General features: G+C 45.7%; 1 protein-coding gene across 1 annotated transcript in view; it reads right to left on the bottom strand.

The window, feature by feature from the left end:
- LOC115077511 (vomeronasal type-2 receptor 26-like) overlaps positions 1-26,134 on the bottom strand; it is a 47,231-nt gene that overhangs the window by 1,173 nt on the left and 19,924 nt on the right. Inside the window, exons 3-4 of the mRNA XM_029579802.1 lie at positions 24,339-24,566; positions 11,102-11,225 (exon numbers count right to left, since the gene is read on the bottom strand). Coding sequence (XP_029435662.1) covers positions 11,102-11,225; positions 24,339-24,566 — 352 coding nt within the window. The remainder of the gene's footprint in view (positions 1-11,101; positions 11,226-24,338; positions 24,567-26,134) is intronic.

Below are 26,134 nucleotides of genomic sequence, written 5' to 3'. Positions count from 1 at the left end.
ACTTAATCAGGGTAGGCTTGTCGGAAGAGCCATGTTTTAAGTTTTTTTCTGAACTTGGCGTAACATGGCTCTAGCCTGAGAATGGTAGGGAGGGCGTTCCATTGTTTAGGGCCTGCAATGGATAGTGCACGGTCCCTAGTAGAGGAGAGGTGGGCTTTTTTCAAAGGGGGAATGGAGAGGGTGCCTTTGTTGACAGTGCGAGTGGGTCGTTCAGTGCGTATAGGACGAAAGGGTTCATCCAACCAATTGGAATTGTGCGAGTGGATGGACTTGTGCACTATGGTTAGAATTTTGAAGAGAATTCGGGATGCGATGGGGAGCCAGTGGAGTTCTTTGAGTATTGGGGTAATGTGATCAGCTTTCCTTGAGTTGGTGATGACCCTGGCGATGGCATTCTGGAGCATTTGTAAGGGCTTGGTGGTGGAGGAGGGTAGGCCAAGGAAGAGGGCATTACAGTAGTCCAGCTTTTAACTCTTATTTTCATACACATATTCAATCCAATAATTCAGACTTTATAAGAAAAAGGAAGCATAAACTATGATTTTCAATATTATATCCACAGCGTTTAGAATTGTAAATATTAGTTTTTTGATATGCAAAGTACTAAATAAAGTGATCCCACTTATTTAGCTGCATCTATTAGAAGTTTACAGTCCTCTGCATAGATTAGGAACATAGAGTACATATTTTTTTTTAGGTCTCTTCATTAAAACTTTCACGCAAGGTTCTTGCGCCCTTTTTATTGTAGGGCCTGTTCTATGGAACAAGCGCCCTGAGCATTAACATTTCATATGTAACCCCACCCCGGTGTGCCTATCCAGCATGGGTGGGTACACACAGGAATTTGTTACGCTTCAGAGCTGGAACCAATCACCGGCTAACTCTTTCACATGCACTCCTTCTCCCAAGGCTGGATCCTTTGTAGGTGGGGGGGAAGATAAACTTCCAGGGCCTGATGTGACAGGGATGGTTTCTTTGCACGTTTATTATGTTTCCCCTGGGGAGTTGGTGTCTGTTATTTATGTGGGAGCAGTGAGTGTGAAACTTTGCTAGCGTGCACAATAAAAGTCTTTACTGTTAACACTGGCGATGAATGGCAGAAAACTCAAACTACAGCAGCACATAATTTGCCGCTCTTTCATCTGACTGTGCAGGACTCACTTGTATTGGGACTAGGGAAACTCACACTCTCTTGGATTAATTAAGTGGAGCTCCTGGATGGGCAGGGTCTTCTAAGCTGGGAAAAACCCTTTCCAAACTGTCAAAAACTAGAAAAAGTCTATGGCATAGAGAGTTAATCCTTTCTTTCTCTCCCCCGGGTTGTGAAGCATCAGATAGGTGTTCTCAAGTGGTGTAGTGACCCTTTAATCATGATTACATGGTCTTCTGGATCTTCTTGAATTTGACACCTTCTCTTTAATACTCTCTCAGGATCCTTGGTGATGAGGATCCTCTTGGAAACAAAAAATAATCTTGATTTGAAACAGCAAGGAAGGGGCATCTCTTACTAATTAACAGGTCAATACAGTAAAGTGCGGCCGCGGTTAGCCTGCTTCTAACCCGCTTTCTACTCACAATTTGGCCGCGTTAGTCCAACCCGCGATTCACTATCCCTTTAAACCCATCCTTACTGCCTCTTTAAATCAACGGGTAACCCCTTCCGCTCGCGGCATGTATATGAGATGTAAACAATCGGATTAGCTATTTTCTCCCATACAGTAACGCGCGCCCCTATTATTGCTTTTTAAACCTGCAGTTTAGCCGCGCGTTTAACCTGCTAACTTACCGCCTATCCTTACCCCTGCATTAGAGGCAGGGATAAGGGTAGGCGGCAAACTTTCCCCCAGCCCTCGCTTACCTGCCCTGGCTGCGTCCATGGGTGCCGGTCTCAGGGGCAGCCCAGTCCTCTCTACCCTCCTCCCGAAGCAATGAAAAGCAAAAAAGGAGAAAAGCGAAACGACATGTGAAGTGTAACTTACTTTTCTTGCAGCCCTCCTCCGGAGACGCACTGCAGCTCCCCTGCCTCCTGGGGGCTGCCCCCTGCCTCCCGGGGGCAGCCGGCAGTGAAAGCAGCCCCACTGGCGAAGATGGATGCCTGCACAGGCCCTCGGACATGATCGCTCACTGGAGAATCCTTTACTGAGCTGCGGCCACTTCTCCTGCGTGCATTCAGCCAGGTGGGAGCCAGCAGGCGTGCATTCAGCCAGGCGGAGGGAGCCGTCGGCAAAAAGCGGAGGTGAATGAATGTGCGCCTGTGCGTGCAATTTGGCTGCTCAAGGCGTGATGTCATTACGTTTGGCGTTATGGCGTGTGATGTCGGCATTCGCTAATGCACTGCCTTGAGCACCCAAATTGCATTCATTCACCTTCGCCGGCACTCAAGGCAGTGCATTAGCGAACACCGACATCACACGCCGTGACGTCGGCGTTCGCTAATGCACCGGCGGGCGTGCCTCGGGAGGAGGAGAGCGAGGACTGTTCAAAGAAAATTCAGACGCAGTAAGTTTACTTTTATTACACTTTATTCACTTTTGTTTTAATTTTCACCCTGCGCCTTGCTTCGGAGGTGGGGAGAAAGGACTGGCAATCCCGAGTGTAGGAGAACGTCCACTTCCTGGTACCTATCATTTCAAATGTCATTTGAAATGACATTTGGAATGACAGGTACCAGCGCACCCAGGATACTTTATAGGCTCTGTATAGTGCTCTATACAGTAAAATGGATTGCGCGGGTCTAACGCTTCATGGACGCTTCTTGGATGCGGCTTGCATTTGCATGCCATTTTAATACAGTATCGAGCGGTAGGTGAGCTGGACTGTGCGTGCTGAAACGCGGGTGTGCCCGGCACTAACGCAGCTCTTCCTACCGCTCCTTACTGTATCGGCCCGTAAGTTCTTTACCCAAAAAGGAACAAAATTCAAAACAGTGGAGTCCCCTCTTCATAGCAGGTCACCACCACTTCAGGGGTGTATCTTCCCTATCCCTGTGCAGTTGATACGCAGGGATCCCCAGTTCTTGCATGCATGACAGGCCCAGGTGTCCACTGAGGCTCCTAATAAAAATCTCTAAACTTAGACCCAGAGGGAATCTTAACAAGCCAGGATGTGAAGTGGAAAGAGAATACACTTCGACTCTGTTCAGGAACCACAAGCTGTGCTAGAATGTTTTTGTTGACTGTGCCTGGAAAAACAACAAAAGTTAAGCTTCTCTCCACCACTGCACTCAGTGAGAACCTAAAGGATCTGCCTCCCAAGCTCACTGTGAAGAGCACATAAATAGACTTTGAGGGGGCTGACCATTCCAGACTCCACAAAGAGAGGAGCTGAATTTGAATGGTGTCTCCCTCTACTCTAACCTATTTTCTCACTCTCTAGAACAAGTTTTTACCCAGGTCTTACTAGTGATGGGATGGGTACCCCTGTCACTCCTCTCTGCCCCCTCCACAGTTATTCAAATCTGAAGAAGGGTGGAGACTCTTGTACAAACTTAACATAACTCTCACGCATAATATTGCATTGCAGTATAAGAACTTCAAATAAATCAATGATAGTTAGACTACCCAGGAGAGCATTACATCCATTCCTGGCTGGAGTGAGGTCTTCCACATCCAAATAGGTGCTGCACCCGATGCAGGCATTATTATACACAGCAAGCAGCTCCATATTGAAACACAAAAAGTTATAACAAATTCTTCCAATGTCCATAAGAACATAAGAAATTACCATGCAGGGTCAGACAAAGGTTCCTTCAAGCCCTGCATCCTGTTTCCAACAGTGGCCAAATCAGGCCACAAGAACCTGGCAGATACCCAAACACTAAGAAGACCCCATGCCACTAATTCCAGTAATAGCAGACGATATTCCCTAAGTTAACTTGATTAATAGCAGTTAATTGACTTCTTCTCCAAGAACTTATTCAAACCTTCTTTAAACCCAGCTACACTAACTGCACTAACCACATCCTCTGGAAACAAATTCCAGTTCTTAATTGTGTGTTGAGTGAGAAAGAATTTATTTACTCTTTTGGATAATGGAAGGACTAGGGGCACTCCATGAAGTTAGTAAGTAGCATATTTAATAGAGATGTGAATCATGTGCCAGATCGTCTTAACGATCAGATTCGGCTGGGGGGGGGGGGGGGGGGGGGAATCTGATCGTTAAGATATGTGAATTGGAATCGTTTCCGATTCCAATTCACATCGCTAATTTTTTTTTTAGGGAGGCCCGCGCCGCTAAAAAAAACAACAACCACCCGACCCTTTAAATTGACCCCCCCTCCCCACCCTCCCAAAACCTTTTAAAATTACCTGGTGGTCCAGGGGGGCCTCAGGGAGAGATCCAGGGGAGCCTCGGGGAGAGGAGAGATCCAGGGGGGCCTCGGGAAGAGATTTCCCGTTCCCAGGCATCAGCTGTTCTAAAAAAAAAAATGGCGCCGATGTCCCTTTGCCCTTACCATGTGACAGGGTATCCGTGCCATTGGCCGTCCCCTGTCATATGGTAGGAGCACTGGATGGCCGGCGCCATCTTTAAAGATGGCGCCGGCCATCTTTACTCATCAGCCCCTATTATAGAGTATAGTATATTAGGGGCTGATGATGGCGCCGGCCATCCAGTGCTCCTACCATGTGACAGGGGCCGGCCAATGGCACGGATACCCTGTCACATGGTAAGGGCAAAGGGGCATCGGCGCCATTTTTTTTTTAGAACAGCTGATGCCTGGGAACGGGAAATCTCTTCCCGAGGGCCCCCTGGATCTCTCCTCTCCCCGCGGCCTCCCTGTATCTCTCCCCGAGGCCCCCGATGCCCCCCTGGACCACCAGGTAATTTTAAAAGGTTTTGGGGGGGTTGGGAGGGGGGGTCGATTTAAAGGGTCGGGTGGGTTTTTTTTTTTATCGGGCCATCGGCGCCATTTTAATTAGTTGCAGCCAAAATGGCGCCAATGGCCCGAGAGTGGGAGATCGCGCCGGGACACCCCCCCCCCCCACTGGACCACCAGGTAACAACATTTTGGGGGAGTTCGGGAGGGTGGGGGAGGGTAAGGAATTGGTTTTAAAGGGTCGGGGTGGGTTTAGGCGTTGTTTTGGTGTGCCAGTTTTCCCGTCCTCCCCCAAATAATTCCCGTGCCCTATTTAACGATACAATACAAATGCCCCTGACGATAAATCGGGGGCATTTGTATTGTATCGTGCAATCTAATGATTTAGGACAATTTTAAAATTATCTGACGATAATTTTAATCGTTCAAAAATGATTCACATCCCTAATATTTAAGACTAATCGGGAAAAATACTTTTTCACTCAGTGCACAATTAAACTGTGGAATTTGTTGCCAGATGATGTGGTTACTTAGTGCAATTAGTATAGCTGGGTTAAAAAATTGTTTTGATAAGTTCTTGGAGGAGAAGTCCATTAACTGCTATTAATCAAGTTTACTTAGGGGTAGATTTTGAAAAACTGCGCAATCGCGTACTTTTGTTTGCGCAGCAGGCGCAAACAAAAGTACGCTGGATTTTATAAGATACGCGCGTAGACGCACGTATCTTATAAAATCCTGGATCAGCGCGTGCAAGGCTGCTGATTTTGGGCAGCCGGCGCGTGCCGAGCCACGCAGCATGCCTTCATTCCCTCCGAGGCCGCTCCGAAATCGGAGCGGCCTCGGAGGGAATGCTCTTTTGCCCTCCCCTCACCTTCCCCTCCCTTCCTCTACCTAACCCACCCCCCCAGCCCTATCTAAACCCCCCCTACCTTTATCCATGGATTTACGCCTCCCGGAGGGAGACGTAAATCCATGCGCACCAGCGGGCTGCTGGCGCGCCGAGACCAGACCCGGGGGCGGTTCCGGAGGGCGCGGCCACGCCCCCGGAATGCCCCGACCCGAAACCACGCCCCCTGGCCTGTCCCCGATTCGCCTCGCCCCGTCCCCAAAATGCCGCGTCATTCGGCCCCGCCCCTCGACACGCCCCCTTCCGAAAACCACGGGACCTATGCGCATCCCAGGGTTCTGCGCGCGCCGGCGGCCTATGGAAAATAGGCGCGCCGGCGCACAAGGCCCTGCTCGCGTAAATCCTCCCGGATTTACACGAGAAGGGCTTTGAAAATCCGCCCGTTAGGGAATAGCTATTGCTATTAATTGCATCAGTAGCTGGAATATTCTTGGTGTTTGGGGACTTGCCAGGTTTTTGTGGCCTGGTTTGACCTCTGTTGGAAATAGGATGCTGGGTTTGATGGAACCTTGGTTGACCCAGCATGGCAATTTCTTATGTTCTTAACCGATTCACATCTACCCGTTCTAGACGTCTCATGATTTTAAAGAAATCTAACATATTATTATTATTATTATTATTATTTAGAGTTTCTTATATACCGATAGCCGTTTGCACATCGTATCGGTTTACAGACAACGCAGAACTTTTGGGCATGGCCCTTACATAGAACAAATGATTGCATAAGAGAAAGAAACAATATAAAACCTCAAGAAGTTGAGAAGGGGGGACTGTGACAACTGGGTAACTTAGGCAGATAAACTGGGTATCTAAGGCAGATAAAAGGAAATGTAGAAGTAAAATAACTATGTTACAAAATACAAGAGACTATATTACAATGTACATAGAGGGGTAGATTTTCAGAGCCCTGCTCGCCTAAATCCGCCCAAAACCGGGCGGATTTAGGCGAGCAGGGCCCTGCGCGCCGGGAAGCCTATTTTACATAGGCCTCCCGGCGCGCGCAGAGCCCCGGGACTCGCGTACGTCCCGGGGTTTTCGGAGGGGGGCGTGTCGGGGGCGTGTCGGGGGGCGGGCCCGGTCGACGCGGCGTTTCGGGGGCGTGTCGGCCGCGTTTTGGGGCCGGGTACGGGGCGTGGCTACGGCCCGGGGGCGTGGCCGCGCCCTCCGTACCCGCCCCCAGGTCGCGGCCCGGCGCGCAGCAGGCCCGCTGGCGCGCGGGGATTTACGTCTCCCTCCGGGAGGCGTAAATCCCCCGACAACGGTAAGGGGGGGGTGTAGACAGGGCCGGGTGGGTGGGTTAGGTAGGGGAAGGGAGGGTAAGGTGAGGGGAGGGCAAAGGAAAGTTCCCTCCGAGTCCGCTCCGATTTCGGAGCGGCCTTGGAGGGAACGGGGGGAGGCAGCGCGGCTCGGCGCGCGCAGGCTATACAAAATCGATAGCCTTGCGCGCGCCGATCCCGGATTTTAGTGGATACGCGCGGCTCCGCGCGTATCTACTAAAATCCAGCGTACTTTTGCTTGAGTCTGATGCGCAAGCAAAAGTAGGCTGTTCGCGCGCCTCTTAAAATCTACCCCAGAGTGATGGAAATTCCAAAATTTAGGGCTAGTGGTCATTTGCAATGAGCTGACATATAACGACTGAGCTGAAATGCTGGTTACGTAAGGTTTAGGAGTGGAAATTGTAAGATGCTGGTTACATCAGATATTACGTGACGAGGATCTTGGAGAAACACAAGGGGTAAAAACAGGCACAATAGGGTGGGAAAGGTAGACGAGCATATATGGCTCCTGGGGTGACTGAAAGGAAAAAGGGAGGGTGAGGAAGCATAAAGTTGGAGGGAGGGAGAGGCAGTTGCGAGACTACATAGAATTGAAAAGTCAGCAGTTAAATATTTTTCGTGGAAAGGGAAGAGAGTGCAGGATAGGCCTGTAGGAACAACCATGTTTTTAATTTTTTTTTTGAATTTAGGAGTAGAGGTCTCTGTACGTAAATCAGGAGGTAGGGAATTCCATAGAGTAGGGCCAGCAAGGGAAAAGGCCCTGTTCATAGTAGAGATAAGTTTGATGTGTTTGATTGATGGTGTGCAGAGAGCTCCTTGTAGGACAGGGCAAGTGGGTCTTGTTGTCGAGCGAGGAAGGAGAGGAGGGTTGACCCAGTGGAGGTTTTCATTTGTAAGGCTTTTATGGATGAGGGAAAGTGCTTTGTACAGTATACGTGATTGTATGGGAAGCCAGTGAAGTTCAATGAGTGTTGGTGTGATGTGGTCTCTTTTTCTGGAGCATGAGAGAGTACGTGCAGCGGCGTTTTGTAAGAGTTGTAAAGGTTTAGTATACGTTGAAGGGAGACCAAGGAGGAGGGCGTTACAGTAGTCTATTTTAGAAAAAATAATAGACTGAAGAACTGTACGAAAATCAGAGAGGTGAAGTAAAGGTTTGAGCTTTTTAATCGTTTGTAGCTTGAAATAGCAGTCTTTTATGATAGAGTTAATAAAGGGTTTAAAAGTAAGTTGGTTATCAATCAGAACACCCAGGTTGCGGGTGTGTGAAGGGAAAGAAGTGGAGGAGTGAGTGAGTGGGATAGGGGGAGAAGGATGTTTGTTAGAAATGATGAGCAGTTCAGTTTTTTGGGGGTTGAGAGCGAGGTGCATGTCTGTGAGGAGGAGGTTGATGGAAGAAAGGCAGGATTCCCAGGTTTGGAGGGCGGTATTGATGGAGTCAGAAAAGGGGAAGAGAATTTGTACGTCATCTGCGTCAGCCGCCTCTTCTCCAAGCTGATCAGCCCTAACCTCTTCAGCCTTTCCTCATAGGGGAGCTGTTCCTTAGGGATGTGAATCGTTTTTTGACGATTTAAAATATCGTCCGATATATTTTAAATCATCAAAAATCGTTAGGGCCACGATATAATACCAATTCCCCCGATTTATCGTTAAAAAATCGTAAATCGGGGGAAGGGGGAGGGCAGGAACTTACTTACTTGCCCTAATCCAATGGCAGGAAAACCGGCACACTAAAACCCCCTAAAACCCCCCCCCGACCCTTTAAATTAAATCCCCCACCCTCCCGAACCCCCCCCCCCCCAAATGCCTTAAATTACCTGGGGGTCCAGCAGTGGTCCGGAACGGGCTCCTGCAATTGAATTGTGTTGTCTTCAGCCGGCGCCATTTTGCAAAATGGCGGCCGCAAAATGGCGGCGGCCATAGACCAACACGATTCGACTGCAGGAGGTCGTTCTGGACCCCCGCTGGACTTTTGGCAAGTCTTGTGGGGGTCAGGAGGCCCCCCCAAGCTGGCCAAAAGTCCCTGGGGGTCCAGCGGGGGTCCGGGAGCGATCTCCTGCTGCGAATCGTTTTCCGTACGGAAAATGGCGCCGGCAGGAGATCGACTGCAGGAGGTCGTTCAGCGGCGGTCCGGAACCCCCGCTGAACGACCTCCTGCAGTCGATCTCCTGCTGGCACCATTTTCCGTACGGAAAACGATTCGCGGCAGGAGATCACTCCCGGACCCCCGCTGGACCCGGCTGAAGACAACACAATTCAATTGCAGGAGCCCGTTCCACACCGCCGCTGGACCCCTAGGTAATTTAAGGCATTTGGGGGGGGGGGGTTCGGGAGGGTGGGGGATTTAATTTAAAGGGTCGGGGGTGGGTTTTAGGGGGTTTTAGTGTGCCGGTTTTCCTGCCATTGGTTTAGGGCAAGTAAGTACTTCCCTCCCAAAGTTGATGAAGTATTAAGGCATTTGGGGTGGGGGATTTAATTTAAAGGGTCGGGGGTGGGTTTTAGGGGGTTTTAGTGTGCTGGCTCACGATTTTAACGATTTTCACGATATTTTAAACACCCAAACGGCAACAATACGATTCCCTCCCCCTCCCAGCCGAAATCGATCGTTAAGACGATCGAGGACACGATTCACATCTCTATGTTCTATCCCCTTTATCATTTTGGTCACCTTTTCCTGTACCTTCGCCATGGCAACTATATATTTTTTGAGATGCAGCAACCAGAATTGTACACAGCATTCAAGGTGTGGTTTCACCATGGAGCGATACAGAAGCATTATTCCATTTTGCTAACCATTCCCTTCTTAATAATTCCTAATAATTCTTAATAATTTGCTTCTTTGACTTCTGCAGCACACTTAGCCGACGATTTCAAAGTATTATCTACTTTGATGCCTAGATCTTTATCCTGGGTGGTAGCTCCTAATATGGAAACTAACATTGTATAACTACAGCAAAGGCTATTTTTCCCTACATGCAAAACCTTACACTTGTCCACAATAAATTTCATCTGCCAATTGGATGTCCATTCTTCCAGCCTATCACAATTCCCTTGTGATTTAACTACTCTGAATTATTTTGTATCATTTGCAAATTTGATAACCTCATTTGTCATATTCCTTTCCAGATCATTTATAAATATATTGAAATGCATTGGTCCTCCATGTACAGATCCCTGAGGTACTCCACTTACCCTTTTCAACTGAGAAAATTGACCATTTAATCTCTGTTTCCTGTATTTTCACCAAAATCCACCAAAGGGCAACGCTTCCTATCCCATGACATTTTAGTTTCCTTAGAAGCCTCTCATGAGGGTCTTCTGAAAATTCAAATACACTATATCTACTGGCTCACCTTTATCTACATGTTTATTAACCCCTTCAAAAAAATGAAGCAGATTTGTGAGGCAAGACTTGCCTTGGGTAAATCCATGGTGACTGTGCTCCATTAAACCATTTATTTCTATATGACCTGTGATTTGGATCTTTAAAGTAATTTCCACTACTTTTCCTGGCACTGAAGTCAGGCTCGCTGGTCCATAGTTTCCTGGATAGCCCCTGGAGCCCTTTTTAAATATTGGGGTTACATTGGCCACTCTCCAGTATTCAGGTGCAATGGATGATTTTAATGATAGTTTGTAAATTTCAACTAATAAATCTGATATTTCATTTTTTAGTTCCTTCAGAACCCTGGGGTGCATATCATCTGGTCCAGGCAATTTGTAACTCTTCAGTTTGTCAATCTGGCCTACAATATCTTCCAGGTTCAAAAGTTCACATTTGTAGACTAATGGTATTTACTAGCAAATTTGCTTTGCTCTTTGTATATTTCCCGGTTTTACTTGCATTGTATTCCCATCCTTTTATTTAATATAAGAATTGAGCTTTGCTTCATCTGCAAAACCACAATAAAGATTAAATTCATTAAAAAATACATAAGGAAACATGGTTTTCTAATTAGAAAATGGACTTGCCTGGATATTTCTAGCATATTATATGTTTGCTATTGATTTTGTATGTGCATTTGTAATGCATGCAGGTGTGTATTTGTTTGTACTGAGTGCAGATATTCCATATTATTGCCTGATATAGTGAAGTTTATCTACCTGCATTATTGGAAAATTCTCCTTCAGAGCAAGGGATGCAGTCAAAGCAGCAGACCGGCTTCTGTCTCTGAAGAACCTTCCTGTATCCAGGAACACAATTCTCGGAGCACATAGAGCGAGGGGTCTAAAGACAGAAAAATTAAAGAAAAATATAGCCATATCCCATACTGAGCAATTGATTCTCTTTCTGATTGACTTTTGGCCTAATTTACCGAGGCTTATTTCTCATTTTGAGTCTATGGGAAAATAACTTACTGAATGAGGGCCTGTGATCTTTCTGCTTCCAGAACTTTTGGGATCTGATTTCAAACCCATTTCTACACAAAATGTGGCGTAAAGCACGTAAATGGCTGTTCTAATATTTCCCCAGGCTCAGTATGTATGAGAGTGCACATGTGACACAGTTTTGTACATATTTTTATGTGAAATGGAGGAGAAACATTTGAGGGTGGAAATGGTGGTATGCTTTTGATTTTTTATAATGTGCGCGTACGTTCATCTGTATAAGTTGCATGCTTAACACAGCAGGTGTAAATTTCAATGGGTAAATTTGCAAGAGTTCACATCAAATTTGTGCTAATATGTTTGCTTAGAAAACTTGGGGTAAAGCCTGTGTATAAAAGGTATACGCTGACTTTTCTGCACTGTGCACAGTTATACAATGACCCTTCCAGTGTACTCACTGTTACCGTACTGTAGCCCTTCTGTTTGTAGAAATATATTATTTAGACAAGCCTAAGTATTAGGTCGCTTTGAGGGGGGGAACACACTGGAATGGGCCTACCAGGATCCAGTTTAGGCCATTTGCCTTACTGGTGTTATGGTTGTGAGGTGCTGGAGTGGATTCTTGGGTACTACAGTGATGGCCACTCCCACGGGGAGGAGCCCTGTGGGGAACTGCAGTACCAGGCTAGACTCTTGGCACACACAGATAGGATAATCTTTTATTATACAGCACGGTGGCACTACCCGAGGAGCGGACAGTGGTGGTGGTAGTTAGCTCCAGCTGTATCAGTCCAGAGATCTTCCGCACGGAGAACCCGTCTTGCAGTGGTAGATGGAGACAGCTCAGAGAGCAGGAACAGGTCCCGGATGTAGCTCTGTATCTGTAGCTGAGATAGATTGAAGATAGTACTCACTGAAGCTGAGGCTGTATCTGTGATTGTTCTGGCAGGCAGAAGTTGTTGAGTAGCACGCACCAGGTTGCTAACTTGGTTTGTTAGCAATGAAAGGCAGGCTAAATACCAGGATGTGATGATGTTACTCGGAGGGGATGCCCCCGAGGTTCCCGCCATGACTTGGATAAACATGGCAAACGCCGTCTCCATAGCTGATCCGGGGATGCTGGGGAGAGCGGCAAGAAGATGCGGTGGCAGCCAACTTCCCAAGGCTTGAGGAGAGAGCAGGAAGAAAGTTGAGGCACAAAGGTTGAAGCCATCTGAGACCGACAGATGCAACAGTAGCCCCTTTCAAAGGGCCCCCTCCAGACCCCCTACCTGGTCTTGGTGTTTGAGGATGTGATCGATGAAATTGGTGAAGCATCTCTGTCCATGATATCAGCCAATGGTTCCCAAGAGTTTTCTTCTGGTCCATATCCCTCCCAAGGCAGGAGGTATTCCCAAACTCTGCCTCTCTTTCTTACATCAAGGATGGCATGTACCTTGTATTTGATGTCTTCTTCTGCATCAACAGGTGTTGGCTCAGGTGTTTTGGTGGAGAACTCGCTAAGAACAAGTGGTTGAGTCTCAAGTGTTTGGTAGAGAGCCAGACTTTATCACCAGGCTGGAATTCAGGAGCCTTGCAATTGTGAATGTCATAGCCTTTCTTTGCTCTTTGTCCTGCTTTTTGAAGCATCTCTGTAGTCTTTCCGCAGAGCTGCTGTATATCTTTGACAGTAGATTGAGCTGCTGGGGATGACACAGAAAATGGAAGTGGTAAAGGTGGTAAAGGTTGTCGTCCATAGACCACTTCAAAAGGTGTAGATCCAGTAGATGAAGCTGGATAAGAATTGATGGCAAATTCAGCCCAGGGCAACAGTTCAGCCCAGTCATTCTGGTGTGAACTGACGTAGGCACGAAGGAACTGTTTGAGAGTTATATTCATTCTCTCTCAGGTCAATCCAGTAACGAGCGGTAGGAAGAGCTGTGTTAGTGCCCAGCGCACCCGCGGTTGCCGCACGCACAGTGCAGCTCACCTACCGCTCGATCCTGTATGTAAATAGCTTGCTAATGCAAGCTGTGTCTAAGAAGCGTCCGTGAAGCGTTAGGCCCGCGCAACCCGTTTTACTGTATAGAGCGCTATACAGCGCCTATACAGTAACCTGGGTGGGCGGGCCTAACGCTTCACGGACATGCTGGTATCTGTCATTTCAAATGTCATTTCAAATGACATTTGAAATGACAGGTACCAGGAAGTGGACAGTTCTCCAACGCTCGGGATTGTGAGCCCCTCTCCCCTCCTCCCGAGGCAAGGCGCGAAAAGCAGCCTTGCTCCGAGAGGAGGGGAGAGAGGACTGGCAGTGTGAAGCGACCAATCGACTTACTTTTTTTTGCAGCCCTCCGGAGGAGGCGGCCATCAGCAGAAATGGATCGTTGCTCCCGGCGAAGATGGACGCCTGCACGGGCGAAAGCGGCCCCTGTGCGTGCAATTGGCCACTCAAGACGTGACGTCACGACGTTTGGCGTCACGGCATGTGACATCACGTCTTGAGCGGCCAATTGCACGCACAGGGGCCGCTTTCCCCCGTACAGGCGTCCATCTTCGCCGGGAGGGGAGCCGCGATCCATTTCTGCTGATGGCCGCTCAAGACGTGACGTCCATCTTCCTGAGCAGCTGGAGGCAGGAGAGGGGAGCTGCGGTCGTCTTCGCCGATGTCCAGATGGGGGGCTGCAAAAAGTAAGTCGCTTTATACTGCCAGTCCCCTCCCCCCTCCTCCCGGAGCAAGGCTGCTTTTCGCGCCTGCCTCGGGAGGAGCGGAGGGAGGACTGGCAATCCCGAGCGTAGGACTGCCCGTCCTCTCCCCTCTCTCTCTTGCAATTTTTTTTCGCTTTTTTTTTTTTTTTGCTTCGGGAGGAGGGGAGAGGACTGGGGCTGCCCCAGAGACCGGCACCCATGGACGCGGCCAGGGCAGGAGAGCGTGGTCCAGGCCTCCGGACCAGCTGGCGCGCGTAGATTTACGTCTGCTTCTCGCAGGCGTAAATCTAGGGACAAAGGTAAGGGGGGGTTTAGATAGGGCCGGGGGTGTGGGTTAGGTAGAGGAAGGGAGGGGAAGGTGAGGGGAGGGTGAAAGGAAGTTCCCTCCGAGGCCGCTCCAATTTCGGAGCAGCCTCGGAGGGAATGGAGGCAGGCTGCGCGGTTCGGCACGTGCAGGCTGCCCAAAATCGGCAGCCTTGCGTGCGCCGATCCAGGATTTTAGAGGATACGCGCGGCTATGCACGTATCTTATAAAATCCAGCGTACTTTTGTTTGCGCCTGCTGTGCAAACAAAAGTACGCAATCGCGCTTTTTAAAAAAATCTACCCCTATGCATCTGCTCTGACATTCTTGTCACCAGGGCGATATTTCAGTAAGAAGTCAAAGCTGTTGAAGAACAAGGACCATCTCTGCACTTCTTGGTGTATCTGAGATATCTGGTCAGTGAGGAAAGAGAGGAATGGGCCCTGGAGCATAGGCAAGCATGATTGGAGGAGAGACCCCTGGGGTAGCTGCTGCTGGTAGTTGAGCCTGTACCACATATGTATCAGGTGACCTTTGAAGAGGCTGGTATCTTGATTAGGCCTGGTGAAGAGCAAGTCTGCCAGGTCCATGCCCTCAACAATTTGACACAGTTGTGAGTCCTTGTACTGTGTCATGGTTGACACTGCCTTACAGGCAAAGCCACTAGGCCCATGCCAACAGGTGTGGACACACGCTAGGCTGGTACAGAGCTGGATATTCATCTATACCAGCCCCATTCCATGCAGATTGAGATACTGGGTTCCAGACAAGGGACAAGGATGATGCTGAGAAAGCTGGACGAGGATGGACTGGACAAAGTAAGGAAAGAGATAAGGCAAGACAGGCTTGAGAAAGGGCCGGACAAAACTGGAGGAAGGATGAGGCAATGCTGGAGAAAGGATGAGGAAAGGCTGGAGCAAGGAAGACAGGAACATGACAAGAACATGCACTGCTTGGAGCAAAATGACCTTTTGCTAAGGCAGTGTGCTGATATCACGGTTGTGTTTAAATACCCAGCTGAAATGATGCTATCTGAGGGCACCAGCAAAAAGAGCTCCCTCCTTGGGGCCAATAAGTACAGGTATGCTGTGCACCTGTTATGGGCCTGACCCACGGAGATCAGCAGGCCGGCCCTTCACCTACCCCTGGATGTCTGGTGGCTGCCGCAGCATTCCTACAGCCTAGTCAGGCTGGTAAAGTTTCTTTGTGGCGTTCCCTCTGTGAGGGAGACACCGCTGATGTCTGGGCTGGCCGCACCCCTAGGCATGCATGTGCGCGGAGTCCCGACTCTTAAAGGGGCCAGAGCGGGAAATACACAGCACCTCCTAGGTGTGATGTCAGATGCTCCCAGGGTATTTAAATCTTGCACCAACTCCACTCCTGGCCTTGCAATGAGGTTCACTCTTTGTTGAGAGTTACTAGTTGCTGCTTCAGACTACTGACTTCTGACCTCGGCTTTTGACTACTGGCTTCTGACTTCGGCTACTGACTACTGGCTTCTGACCTCGGCTTCTGACTACTGGCTTCTGATCAGCTTCCATCAACTGGCTTCTGATTCCGGCTTTCGTCCACTGGCTTCTGACTTTAGCTTCCAACTACTGGCTTCTGACTTCGGCCCATCCACTGGCTTCTGATTCTGGCTTTTGTCCACTGGTTCCTGACTATGGCTTTCATCCAGGAGGCCTCTCCTAAGTCCAAGCGGCTCGGGTCCTCTCGAGCTCCTCTTGGGAGGAGCGCGGGCTTCCAATGGTGAAGTTCCAGTTGGCCTCCTGGTTTCAGCTCTACTCTTCTCTATCCTCTGGAACTCCTCTTCAGACACCAACCCACAGGAGACCGCACATAAGTCCAAGCGGCTCGGGTCCTCACAAGCTCCTCCTGGGGGGACCTTGGGCTTCCAGTGGTGAAGATCCCACCGGTCTCCTGCCCTGTGCAGCCTCCCAGCTTCAACTTCCACTGTGGGTCTTTCCACGGTGTGTCATCATCTGTCCCATCCGGCTCAAGGGTCCACGAATCCAACAGCACCTAAGAAGCCAAAGGGGAGACAGTATGGTGATGTCCTTGCCATGAGTGGGTCATGGTGCTGGGCAGTGTCTTCATGGTCCAGCAGCTTTTGGAGTGAGTGTGGCTGGTCATGGGCATCCCCTTGACTGGCTATAATGTTACATTCAGTGCTGAATTATTTCAAGGCAGGCCCAGTGTTGATCTTGCTCCTGGAATTCCCAGAGCTGGGTTAGCTCCAGAAAAACCCCTGCTCGATGTCAGTCCCAGTGCTGGGCCAGAATGGGGATGGTCTTAGTGTCAGGCCAGCTCAAGGTATGAATATGGAGATTCAGTCATGGCAACTGGAGGCGTGTTTCTTTCTTTCTTTCTTTCTTTCTTTAATACAACAAATATAAAAATATGCAAATATTTTTGGGTATATTCATGGTAGACTATTTTTAGTTCATTCATTTTGAAATAAACCAAAAATGGCCTCTTTTGCTCTATTTTTGGCATTGGTTTCAAACAAATACACATCCCTTCTGTGAGGTCTTATTCCTATTCTGCAGACATCAGTTTATCATTATTGCACCACCCCCTGGGATTTCTATACCCAAAAGGTGCAACTCTGTGCTTTTTAGTTTTGTATCTTAGCTGATTAAGTTGCTGACAACTCCTTGAACTTTCAAAGGTTGCTTTTCATACTGACTTCCCTATCAGGCATGTTCATTCAGTTGCAGATTTTACAGTTCTTTGCAGAAAGTCAAATGTGCTACCCTTCTAACTGTTTTGTGATACTAAGATACAGAACTGACTCTAGGAACATCCCTTGAGGCATGGCATATATAATAACACAGCAACATAGTCACAGTATATGACAGAGATAATCAACCAAAATGGCCTATCTAATCTGCCAAGCCAGATGTTTATGGATTTAACTGCCACACTGTGAAAGTTACAAATGTCCAGTAAAGTAACAATGGTAATCCCAGTGCATTATTTCTATCCTCTTGCCAAGAGGGGGCCTCTGTGATTATCCTACACCCTTTATTTTTTAGTTCAAATCTTTTTATTAGTATAAAAATACAAACTTACAAGAGATACAAAAAGAACAAAAGAGGTGGTACATGAGACATAAGAACATAAGAAAATGCCATAGTGGGTCAGACCAAGGGTCCATCAAGCCCAGCATCCTGTTTCCAACAGTGGCCAATCCAGGCCATAAGAACCTGGCAAGTACCCAAAAACTAATTCTATTCCATGTAACCATTGCTAATGGCAGTGGCTATTCTCTAAGTGAACTTAATAGCAGGTAATGGACTTCTCCTCCAAGAACTTATCCAATCCTTTTTTAAACACAGCTATATTAACTGCACTAACCACATCCTCTGGCAACAAATTCCAGAGTTTAATTGTGCGTTGAGTAAAAAAGAACTTTCTCCGATTAGTTTTAAATGTGCCCCATGCTAACTTCATGGAGTGCCCCCTAGTCTTTCTACTATCCGAAAGAGTAAATAACCGATTCACATCTACCCATTCTAGACCTCTCATGATTTTAAACACCTCTATCATATCCCCCCTCAGTCGTCTCTTCTCCAAGTTGAAAAGTCCTAACCTCTTTAGTCTTTCCTCATAGAGGAGTTGTTCCATTCCCCTTATCATTTTGGTAGCCCTTCTCTGTACCTTCTCCATCGCAATTATATCTTTTTTGAGATGTGGCGACCAGAATTGTACACAGTATTCAAGGTGCGGTCTCACCATGGAGCGATACAGAGGCATTATGACATTTTCCGTTTTATTCACCATTCCCTTTCTAATAATTCCCAACATTCTGTTTGCTTTTTTGACTGCCACAGCACACTGTACCGACGTTTTCAATGTGGTATCCACTGTGACACCTAGATCTCTTTCTTGGGTTGTAGCACCTAATATGGAACCCAACATTGTGTAATTATAGCATGGCTTATTTTTCCCTATATGCATCACCTTGCACTTATCCACATTAAATTTCATCTGCCATTTGGATGCCCAATTTTCCAGTCTCACAAGGTCTTCCTGCAATTTATCACAATCTGCTTGTGATTTAACTACTCTGAACAATTTTGTGTCATCTGCAAATTTGATTATCTCACTCGTATTTCTTTCCAGATCATTTATAAATATATTGAAAAGTAAGGGTCCCAATACAGATCCCTGAGGCACTCCACTCTCCACTCCCTTCGACTGAGAAAATTGCCCATTTAATCCTACTCTCTGTTTCCTGTCTTTTAGCCAGTTTGCAATCCACGAAAGGACATCGCCACCTATCCCATGACTTTTTACTTTTCCTAGAAGCCTCTCATGAGGAACTTTGTCAAACGCCTTCTGAAAATCCAAGTAAACTGTATCTACCGGTTCACCTTTATCCACATGCTTATTAACTCCATCAAAAAAGTGAAGCAGATTTGTGAGGCAAGACTTGCCCTGGGTAAAGCCATGCTGACTTTGTTCCATTAAACCATGTCTTTCTATATGTTCTGTGATTTTGATGTTTAGAACACTTTCCACTATTTTTCCTGGCACTGAAGTCAGGCTAACCGGTCTGTAGTTTCCCGGATCACCCCTGGAGCGATCCTAATACATCTATTTCCAGTAGATGTATTAGGAAGGTCCGTGTACAAATAAAAAATAATATAAAATAATAGAGGGGAATAGGGAGGGACAAATAAGTCCACTGGTTACTTAAAAAAGACAAATGAGCCAGAACATCGTGCAAACTATGCAAATGCTAGAGTTAAAATAATTGAAAAAAAACCCAAAACAAAACCCAGAAAGAGATGCTAATGAAACAAGTAGAAAACTAATGGCCTACTGAGCCCCACAATGCTATGCACCTGGCAATACATTGATATTGTTCGATGGCAATTTTCTCATATTTATGGTATAAGCATACTGAGTCAAAATACAACACACAGGTAAATAATGAAAATTCCAAACGTGTGTCACCTGTAAAATGAAGGAGTCAGAGAAATAGTGTATACTCATCTTCTAAAGTAGATAATCAATGAAAACTTGTAAAATATATCAAATAAATTTAATCTCACAAGTACAATGAAATCAAGTTCATTACTTATATTGTCTTCTAATACAACTTACTATGAAAACTAACCTTCTAACACATCCATATCCATACATTCATTTATTAGGGAAACGTCAACATACATTGTAAGAGTTACAAACTACTATGAAACACTTATGTTAAACAAGTAACAAACTACACAGCAATATATGTTTATCAATGAAAAAACATGATGTTTTACTTCAATTTAAGCTAACAATGTTTCACTAAACAGACAGGGGTAAATTTTAAAAGCCCTGTGCGCGTAAATCCAGCCGGATTTACGCTCGCAGGGGACGTGCGCACCTGCGCGCCTATGTTACATAGGCCGCCGGTGCGCGCAAAGCCCCGGGACGTGCATAAGTCCCGGGGCTTTGCTTGGGGGGTGTGTTGGGGGCGTGCTGGGGGCATGTCGGGGTGGCACGGCATTCGGGGGCATTCCGGGGGCGGGGCCGTGGGCATGATGCTGGCCCGGGGCCGTTCCGTGGGTGTGTGGCATGGGGAATGGGGGGTGGGTTAGATAGGAGAAGGGAGGGGAAGCCTGGGGGGGCCAGAAAAAAAAAGTTCCCTTCAAGGCCGCTCCGATTTTGGAGCGGCCTTGAAGAGAATGGGGAAAGCCATCGGGGCTCTCCTCAGGCTCGGCGCGCGCAAGGTGCACATGTGTGCACCCCCTTGCGCATGCCGACCCCGGATTTTATAACATGCGCATGGCAGCACGCACATGTTATAAAATCGGGCGTAGATTTGTTCGCGCTGGGTTGCACGAACAAATCTCTGCCCGCGCGTATGTTTTAAGATCTGCCCCAATGTGTAACAGAGAATAAAGCGTTCAACAATATAACAGAGTGTCAAATATAAAGCTTCAGATGCTCCATTGGACCACGTAGCAACATTGTGAATCTGACTTAAAATATTTTGTGATTCAGGAGATATCCAACATGCGGGATGGGTCATTTCAAACATATTAGTACAGGTAGAGCAGAGATTCATCTTCCAATGGAATACCCCAAGCCCTTCTGGACTTAATCATGAGATAGAATGGCTCTCATTGATATCAATTTTCCATTTGTCTACCTGTAACTTTATTCATTTTTCAATTTTTATTTTTTCATTTTTTTTAGTTTATGCAGTCTTTACCCAGGTTTGTTGATAAAAGCACTTAAATAGGAAGACACTTAGGGGCAGATTTTATAAGGGTTACGTGTGTATGTTACGCACGTAACCCTTAACCCCCCCCCCCCCCCCGCGTGCACCGAGCCTATTTTGCATAGGCTCGGCGGCGCGCACAAGCCCGGGGCTTGCAAGAAGGGGCGGGGTGTGGGCGGTCCGGGGCGGTCTGGAGGTAGTCTGGGGGCGTGGCGGGGCATGTTCTGAGCTTCCAGGCATAGTGGCCATTTGCCGCTGTGCCCGGGATCGCGGGCCGGCTGTTAGCTGGCGCGCGTAACTTCTTCAACAAAGGTATCTAGGTAGGACTGCAGAGCGGGTTAGGTAGGGGAAGTGAGGGGAAGGTGCATGGGGGCGGAAGGAAAGTTCCCTCCGAGGCCACTCCAATTTTGGAGGGAATGGATGCAGGCTCCACGGCTCCGCACGCGCAAGTTGCACAATTGTGCACCCTTTTGCACGCGCCAACCCTGGATTTTATAACATGCGCGTGGCTGCGTGCGCATGTATTAAAATTGGGCGTAGATTTGTTCACGCCGGTTTGCACAAACAAATCTGCGCCCGTAGGTTTTAAAATCTGTCCCTTAATGATCTCTCCTTTTTCAATTTTAATTTATAATCATTTTCCTGTGCCTGGTCTTGAACTTGCGAACTTAGTATTATAGAGTTCCTGTGATTTTTGGTTTATGTTTTGATACCTGTTTTAGTGAAGGGTTCTGGACACTGTACATTTTGGTTTATTTGGTTTAGAATATAGTTTTTCTATTTTTACTAATATTTTTATTTATGGTTCTTAACCACCTGTGCCAATCTGCTGTTTTATCAGTCAGATATTTAGTCTTTCCCTTTTTAGTAATTTTTCTTTCCTTTTCTTTGTTTGCTTTTTTTTTTTTTGACAACTGAACCACTGCTAGTTCTTTATTTGACTTTAAGAGTGCTTTCAGCAAGTTCCATGTACATGGTCCAGTCACCAATGATGCAATGTGTTCTCCCATAGCCAATTGACTGTTGATGATATAAATAGAATTTGTTTTTATGGCGCAACTGCAGTGTTTTTTTACTAACACCATGTTACCATGAAATCTGAGAGATCAATTTAGGAAATTAATGGAGCAACATACATTTAAATCTAATTGTTTAATACATAATAGAAAGTGGTCGAGTTAAATCATTATTCCTGATACACAACAGAATTCAAGCTGTTCCTTCTTTAGATATCAAAAATTTTTCTAAGTGCTCCCGTTCAAAAAAAAATAACGTACATTCTCTATCGTCATAACACATTTACAGGGAAATTTTATCAGGATTTGCGCTCCTAAAGCATGGTCTCTAGAACATAAGTTCAAAAATTTCTTTCTACGAATTTGTGTTGATCTTAATACATCTGGATATACCCATATTTTTTCTCCCAAGTACAATTTATCTCTGTTCCTTAGAAAATTCCTCAGTACATTATCTCTTTCAACAGGGGTTGTGAATGAAACAAATAATATACCTCTTCTTTCTATCTGTTCCTCCTGTGGTTTCTAAAAACTCTAATAGGTCTTCTAAGGGTGACAGTTTCGTTACTTCGCCCCTAGGAATATCTTTATCTTTTATAGGTTTACCTTCCCCTTCTCTTCTCTTTAAAGTATCGGATATAAAATATACTTTAGTTGTATTTGGAATACTCGTAGAAGGAAATGACAATACCTCTCTCATATACCTACTTAATTGTTCTTTGGGAGAAATAAGTTTACATTTGGGAAAATATACCATTCTCAGATTGTTATATCTGAGATTATTTTCCAGAATTTCTATTCTCTTATCTGTTCTAGAGTCTCCCTGAAACAAATTTACTTGAATTTCTTTAATTTTAACAATTTGAGAATCCAGCTCTTGTAATTTAATAGAATTAGATAACACTACTGGATTAACTATTGTGGATTGTTCCTGAAAACTTTGAAAACCTTGCGTTAAGGTAATCATTGTTTTCTCAAATACAGAAACAGCATTCCATAGTACATCTAAAGTTACAACTTCTGGTTTCTCCAATAATGTAATCTTAGGTATATTAATCGGAGATCTCTGAAAAATGTTTCCTGAACTCCCCTTTTCCGTTGTGGTTCCCCCTACCTTGGTGCTTGCTAATATTACAGCAGAACCACTTATTGTCCCGATGTTAATTTCTTTCAAGGTGCTCAATACTTCCTCGCCTTGAAATTGACCATATTTAAAACCAGCTGTATCTCCCTCGATCACATCCCCCTCCTGTAACAACTTTGGTCTCGGGGGGTCTGCAGTATCAGCTGGTCTATTATGGGCTGGAGGAGAGGGGGTCTCGGGAGCCCCAGGGCTCAAAGATGTTTCATCGAAGGGTTCTGGAATTTGCTCCTGTTCCTGGAACACAGCCGACGCTCCTGGGACATCCATGACCGCGGGGTAGAACTCTTTAATCTTTGTTTGAATTGGGAAAGGCTGCCGTGGGGTCGAGATACCCTCCCTCACCTTACTTTTCCTCTTTGTATGTGGCATTGTCAATAAGAAAAACAATTCCAATGCAACAAAGAAGATGAGTTCTGCTTACCAACTTCTTTCTAACATACAGTTCAATATTTCAGTGAGGGCTGTTTGCTGTGAGGAGATGAAATATCTTCAAAAAAGAAAAGGGTTTTTTTTTTCAACACTTTGGAGGGATTTCTCAGCCAAAGCCACGCGCCCCTTTCGGTGTGCGCCGTTGTCGGCTGCGCGCCGCTGCACGCCGAGTTTAAAGGGCAAGGTCTCAGCTCAAACAGGAAGTGACATCACGCCAGTTCCATGTACATGGTCCAGTCACCAATGATGCAATGTGCTCTCCCATAGCCGATTGGCTGTTGATATAAATAGAATTTGTTTTTATGGCGCAACTGCAGTGTTTTTTTACTAACACCATGTTCTGGAAATTTTGGTGAGTATTGGTCTTCTATTAACCTTGGAGTTAAGATTATTTTCTGAGATATGTTTGTGAGAAATCTGTAATTTCATTATACATTTTTTTCTGGTTAGCTTTTGGATTTTCCAAGTACTTTGAAAGTTAAACTATTTTTAAACAATATAATGAATACCAATACAATTGAGCATGAATAACTTAATATGGCACTTTTGCCTTTGAGCTACTACACTTCAGATCTTCGGTCTTAATAACACATGAGAGGTAATTTTCAAACTTTCTTGGGTAATATGTTTATAGTTTAATATATATAAATATATATATTGTTTATTTTTTATTATTTTTTTCATAACACCTCATTTTGACATTGGTACAACTTCATTTATAGATATCACATCATCTTGGAAGTTCTCCCAGTTGACAAATACCCACTGAGGAAGCCCATGTGGTGAAACAAGAGACATTAATTCTGTTATAGCAGCATCTGGAGCTTTATATTTGACACTTTGTTATATTGTTGAACACTTTACTCTCTGTTACACTGCCTATACACTCCTGGTGACATCCATATATATCTAAACCCTACCACACTGTAATAAACTTGCTTTCTTCACACACTTTTTCTGATAAATGGGATATGCTTCTGTAAAATCACCTGTACTCTGATTTTTACCTCTACTGCTCTAAAACATTCTGTTTTGTACTGTGTCTGAGAAATTTGCCATAGACCCTATAGCACATCGTGGATTCCTGTTGGAAAAATGTGACATAGATAAACAATGACTTCACTTGACAAGAAAGCAGGGTATCTGCCTCCATTTCTTGGTTACTTTTATAGAATGCAATACACAGCATACAGACAGAAAATGCCAAACCTGGTTAAAAGAAGGATTCCACAAGATGGCACTTTGGTCTACAAAGAGCTGCTGGCTCCCTGAAGCTATGGAATTGAATTTTCCAACACTGATGCTGCTGACGTAATCATTGGACTCCATGACCCAGTTTTCAATGTCATAGTGAGCTGGCACATTTCCTGTGTCCTCAAAGAAGATCTCATGTCCATCAGAGGTTTTAAAGTGAACCTCCTTAATGTATTGATTCAGCTTCAAATGAAAACAAATGGTTAGAAAATTCTGTTTCAGAGTCGACCTAAAGTCTTGGCAATTGGAGCTACTACTCGCTTGATTCAAATTTTTGCTAATTCAACTTCTTGTATGCCTATTACCATATATCCAATATATTTGCATATATTTTTATGAGGCAAAAAATGGGAATATATGTGATACCTGATTAACTGGTCAGTCTTAAAAGCCCTACGCATTTTAAAGCTGGGTGATAAGTGCGTGACTCCACCCGGTGCACACCGCAAAGATTTTAAAAACCACACAAGTATACGCGTATCTCCTGATATGTGCACAAAGTTTTTTTTTCACATAAAGAGGTAGGACATGGGCAGGACATGGGTGGGCCAGGTCTGTACCGTTAAGTCTGCACGTAAGTCTTTATGCACACAAGCACGTGCCAGAGTCCCCTATCATGTAACTTTACTTCTGCAAAAAATAGGGCAGTCAGTGAGATTTTAAGAGTCGGGGCTAATAGGGTAAAAGGGAGGCAAGTTAGCTAGGGGGGTTAGGAAGTCCTGTACTTTACTGGGGTGAACTGGGAATGAACTGGGAAAAGAGGTATTTGCATTGGCGTGCAAGTCTAGTAAAATCCCAACCCCACGTATGCGAGTGAGGCAGCAATTGCGTGCATATGCACACAGCAATATGAATTCATGCACACATGTGCATGCGAATAGCCAGTTTTAAAACATGCACACGTATGTTCATATATGCAAGTATGCTTTAATATTGCCGCATCCATGTGCGTGAGCTGACAAACACACACACATATACGCCAACGCACGGGTCTTAAAATTTACCTCTAAGAAAATATACATTTCAGAAGTATGAAAATGCAGTGCAGAGATAATTTCCACAGTGTAGTCTTCACTGCCATAAAACCTGTAAAGATCTAGCATCACAGAGGAGGAAGGAATAAAAACAGATCTTCAGGGAATTTCCCTCCTGGAAATTATGGTGATTACATATTTTTATTTACTTGGATTCTGCTTTTCACACTTTATTTCAGCACTTCAAAAAGGATTACATTCAGGTATCTTGTTGGTATTTCCCTATCCCCAGAAGGTTTACAATCTAAGCTTGTACCTGAGGCAAGACTTGTGATCTTGGGCACAAGTCACAAGTCTTGCCCAAGGTCATAAGTAGCAAAGCAGGACTCGAATGGTGGTATCTTGGTTGGTAGCCCTCCACTCTAACCACTAAGCTACTCCTCCATGCTCTATTATTAGAATTATTAATTAATAAGGCTAAATGTTTTGGGTGGATAGGTAGACTAGATGGCTATATGGTTAAGAACATAAGAACATAAGAACAGGCCATACTGGGTCAGACCAAGGGTCTTTCAAGCCCAGCATCCTGTTTCTAACAGTGGCAAATCCAGGCCATAAGAACCTGGCAAGTACCCAAAAACTAGGTCTATTCCATGTTACTGTTGCTAGTAATATCTATTTTCTAAGTCAACTTAATTAATAGCAGGTAATGGACTTCTCCTCCAAGAACTTATCCAATCCTTTTTAAAACACAGCTATACTAACTGCACTAACCAC

Source organism: Rhinatrema bivittatum, chromosome 16 (genome assembly GCF_901001135.1).
Source record: "Rhinatrema bivittatum chromosome 16, aRhiBiv1.1, whole genome shotgun sequence".
Lineage (NCBI taxonomy): Eukaryota > Metazoa > Chordata > Amphibia > Gymnophiona > Rhinatrematidae > Rhinatrema > Rhinatrema bivittatum.
This window is presented reverse-complemented; position numbering and strand designations above follow the sequence as displayed.